General features: G+C 41.1%; 1 protein-coding gene across 3 annotated transcripts in view; it reads right to left on the bottom strand.

The window, feature by feature from the left end:
- Positions 1-1,163: 1,163 nt before the first annotated feature.
- Positions 1,164-4,616, bottom strand: part of pax2a (paired box 2a) — a 30,383-nt gene continuing 26,930 nt past the window's right edge. For 2 of the 3 annotated variants that reach the window (XM_087179388.1, XM_023426578.2), the window contains 2 exons: positions 4,253-4,339; positions 1,164-4,079 (listed from right to left, as the gene is read on the bottom strand). In XM_087179388.1, the coding sequence (XP_087035514.1) occupies positions 4,003-4,079; positions 4,253-4,339 (164 nt within the window). In that variant the 3' untranslated portion in view covers positions 1,164-4,002. The remainder of the gene's footprint in view (positions 4,080-4,252; positions 4,340-4,616) is intronic. The other variant, XM_087179389.1, reaches the window with a different exon arrangement.

Raw genomic sequence — 4,616 nt, forward strand, 5'->3', positions numbered from 1 at the left:
AGCTCTTTAAAATGGGCTTACTTCGCTGTATATATTACCAGTGACAGACATGAATCATGCCAAAGAGGCCTAGCTGTAGGGCATCACCACGCCAAGTTGACAATGAGGGTGAAGTGTTTGAGTACATCTCGCACGAGGCCCATTGGCCCCCGTGGCAGGGCCTCTCCGTGCGGGGTTTGAGAAGCCCCGAGGATGACAGGTGCTTTTCGTAATGCCTAACTGATGAGAGCCAATCAGTGCGCCCCGTTCTGCTGGTGTGTGTGTGTGTATGTGTATGTGTGTGTGTCTCCTCTCCTGTTGTTGTCATCTGGCCCGCTAAAGTAAAGATGAGCTTGACTGACAGATGCATCCGGGTTCACAGTTTATTGGTTTCTACGAGAGAGCCAGATATGCCAATTTAGACAGGGTAGTGACAAAAAAGTTCCCATCTAAATGGAATAATTTTACCACTGGGAATTCTCAGCTGGGAGAAGAGGGAGTGTTAGTGTGTATATGTGTGTGTGTGTGTGTTTTTTTTTATCTTTTAACAAGGCCTGAATGACAAACACATAGGACAGTTAGGGGCTGACAGAAACAGCAGCTTTTGATGCTTCACAGGGGATCCATGAAATAAACAATAGGCAGAGGAAGCAGAGAAATTGAATTACAACTGGATGGGTTTCAGAGTAGAGAGTGCAGAGAGGAAGCGAGGCAGCAGCAGTGTGGTATAGCAGGATGAAACTGATGCATCATTAAATATACTGGAGTCAGAAGCTGGGGCAATGCTCTCCTGCCTTCCCGACTGTCCTTCTTATTTGTTTCACCCTCTTCTTTCTCCCTTCTCTTTTTTCTCTCTCTGTCTCTCTCTCTCTCTCTCCTGCACACACACACACACGCGCACGCATTAACATACTGCAGTTGTTCTTTTTATTGTGCACTTTCGCTACTTTTAACAGGAATCATTATGTATATTATTTCTGCAGACATCCACACATACAATACGTTGTGCAGCTATTGTGTATTTCATATTTGAGAGCTGTAATCCATATGAATGCCTCCTGTGGTCCTGAGTGTTCATAAAACCAAACGTCAATACACCAGCAGCAGCAGCGCTCCCCGGAAACCTTGAACTCTGAATCATTTTCTTATGGGGTTAATAATGAGGGGGACGCCGAGTCAACGACTGACATATAAAAGAATTTATTTCTCATGTGCACAAAAAAGAATTGGAACAGAACTGAAACAGAACAATGATTGAGGCCACAAGGCTTTCCGTATAGATTTTCATCAGAAATCCTTTTTATGTCCATGACACATCTCCTGTATCATCTTTACAACAACAGAGGACCCATTCCCTCAGAGGTGCTCCGCTTCCTAAAGCAATGTCTTCGCCCGAACGATGTGGCTTGCACTCTGTGGCAGCGTTTCATCTTCAGATATGTCCGGCTACGTGTAGACAGAAATAGGCAAAATCCCATGTGCAACCTGTAGAGGAGAGAGGTTCTCCTGAAGAGCAGGACCGCAGTCTGTTTCTCTGTTATCTGGTGCCCTCAGCAACGACAGTGAACCCTGGTACAAGATGACGTATTTGCTTGTGTAGAATTAAAGTAAACTTCATCTTGGATGCCTTACGCTAAAGAGTTGTATTGGTAGCAGGGTTGAGAGCTTGTGAGGAGTGAGAAAGGGAGTAGAGTGGGAGGAGAGATGGGTGACTGGGAATAAGCGTGGATGTGTTTCTATACATGGAGGCACAGATGACTGTAATTTGGACTAACATAATGATCACAACATCTACTCACAGCAAACAGGACGATATCTTTGATTGTTGCCAAGGACTTCAGTTTGATCACGTCTTGATTCAAGGGAATTTGTGGAACAAAAGTGAAACTAGAGAGAAACCATTTCACACTGAAGGTCTTTTGAACGTCTTAACTTTTATGCTGTTTTTCACTGGGTTTTACTTGTTCGGAGCCCAACAACAAAAGATGATACAGAAAGCCATTTAACTCATTGCATAGTGACATAAAACATCATCATGACAATATCATGAAAATAAAATAAAATGACAAAGACAGCCTATGTGATGTTAGCATCTGAAACCTGCTACTGACGCAGCCACAGGTTATATAGTAGTTGTGCATTTCCTCAGAGCACAACATTACATTAAGACACAAATGTAATGCATGTTTTTTTTTTTCAGTCTGTATATCTACAAAGGGAGCCAGTACATTAGTATGATACTGCAATGGTGTGTGTGATATTATTTACAGAGAAGAATTGTCTTCACATTATTCACAAATCATTCTACAAAGCAGCAACTGTTGCAAACTGTCTGAATATTGAGTCACTGAATTTCACCTTTTTCATTACAGTCATATATGCATCATGATGTTCGCCTGTTGAGAAGTCACGACATACATGTTCAGTGTTGACTACGCATTTTAAAAGATAATACTGCTTTACTTATGCATACATATACTGTAAATAAAATATTAAATATCAAACTAAGTCTTTGGCAAATGTAGTTAAAAGTACATTCACAAAATATTTTTCCAAAAACGCAAACTGAATCAGTATTTCCTTTCAGTCCCTATGGAAAGTTGAACGTAACTCAAGGAGGGTGGTGAACGTGTGTTTGTAAAGGCAATTAATTTCATTGAACAGGCATGAATTTAAGTTGAAAAAACAGGTTTGTAAGGCAATTGTTGAAGCTAATTTACAGTCGGTTCGCTCAACTGCGTACAGCTTTCTAAACTGTGTAGGCATCTAGTGGTATGACTAAGTAGCTGAATGAAGTATAACCCAGGAGAATTGAAAGGATTTGTTCATGTAGCCAAAGAGCTATAGCTTACAATGTCTTCAGAAATGTGAAAGCATCGCTTTTACTCTGTAAAACATGTCTGTCTGTCTGTCTGTCTGTCTGTCTGTCTGTCTGTCTGTCTGCTTTGTGTTCTTACACCTAAAACATAAATAATTGAAACTTATGCTTACCTTGGTAGGCTAATTAAACTTAATTTTATGTGAATGTACCAAATAAATCAAATAAGCTGAGGTTATAGTGCAAAAAAAGAGCAAAGGACGGTCATGCATGGACATGGACATGACTGGAAAATGAGGGAAATGTGACAACTATTCTGAAAAATCTTTGATGCCATTTTTTTTTTTTTACATTAAAAAATAGTGACAGAAAAAAATAATTTAAAGTATTCAAAATTCTGGCAAGACCATTTTGGGCTCATGGTCACCGTATTTGTAATACTTTGAAAAATGATTTACATTTTTTACATCTGATTGTTTGCCACAGGGAGCGTGATGTTGCCATTGGTCCATACAGGGTGAGTAAACGTTGTAGGACATGCTGTGTTTATCTGATAACGTAGGTGGAAAAATGGGAGCAGAAGATGTAGTCAAAGCACCAGAGTAAAGCCCGCCCTACAGTGTGGGGCCGGGATCTTATTAAGTGTCAGAGGGGCCCCCACAACACTGGTTCAAGTCGCTGCATCATCAAGCTATGGGACCATTGTCATCTCCCCTGGACTTCTCTCTTTACAGCAGAAAAATACTGCAGTTCTTGACGTAAAGGAATGTGAGGATCCATGAATAAAATAACAACAACAACAAGAGCAACAAAGAAACAAAAATAAAAACCCACAACTTTTTTTTCACATGGTATTCTTCACACTGTTTTTCTTCAATTTATATTTTATAATATATATATTTATATAATCTCTTAAAGTCATTCTGGAAATGTTCAGGCCTGTGAGAGAGTGAGGGCATGATGGGTGAGTTCTGAACGCCCGTGGGCCACTTTTTTGGCCCAAAGTGTGTTGACGCTGAAGCTGGGCTAGATGCACCGGCGTCAACCTTTTGCTGATCCTTCCTCCACATCACAAAACATCACAGGGGGGGGGGGATTTCCTTTAGGATTCCACCTCGCTTCCCTTTGACCTCAGTGTTTCTCAGACCGGGACAATATGGAGGCCGAAGCCCTGGCCCTGCAGTTTGAGCTGGTCTCCATGGTAACTAGTGGCGGTCGTAGGCAGTGGCAGCAGTGGGAGGTGCGGAGCCACGGGATGCGGCACTATAATAATAAGGGGAACCTGAAAGTTAACAGAAGAACGAGCCGTTGGAAACCATGAGGTCAAACTTCATGTAAGACATGTGTTTAAAAGCCCCGAGGACAGAGAATACAAGGAGATTTTTGAATATGACTTTAATTCATGTAAGATCAAAGTTCATTAATATTCTTATTATATAAGACAAAGGCACTTACTTAGTAATGCTGGATTGCTGAACCGCCATGCTTCATTGTAAGTGGTGTATTGTGGATGAGAGTAAGGGTTTCCAGAAAAGTCCCCTCCTACAGAACAAATCAATGAAAACAAACATTAGCAAAGAGCTAACAAACTGAAATGATCGACAACCTTCATAAAACATTCATTTGTAAAAAACGTTAGATTACAGTCTTGTCACACAACAATGTTTTTGAGGCATCTGTGTCCTGGCTGTTTGTCTAGCTTGTCTCTACAGTCCCTTCAGGTGAATTGATTGTTTTATTAATCCTCTGTTAGTCTTTAGGATTTCCTCTATTATTTCCTTAAGTGAGGACTTCAGTGCGCCCCCCCCCCCCCCCCCCC

Source organism: Seriola lalandi, unplaced genomic scaffold, assembly GCF_002814215.2.
Source record: "Seriola lalandi dorsalis isolate HSWRI2012SDOR001 ecotype SW California unplaced genomic scaffold, Sedor1 jcf7180002054832, whole genome shotgun sequence".
Classification (NCBI taxonomy): Eukaryota; Metazoa; Chordata; class Actinopteri; order Carangiformes; family Carangidae; genus Seriola; species Seriola lalandi.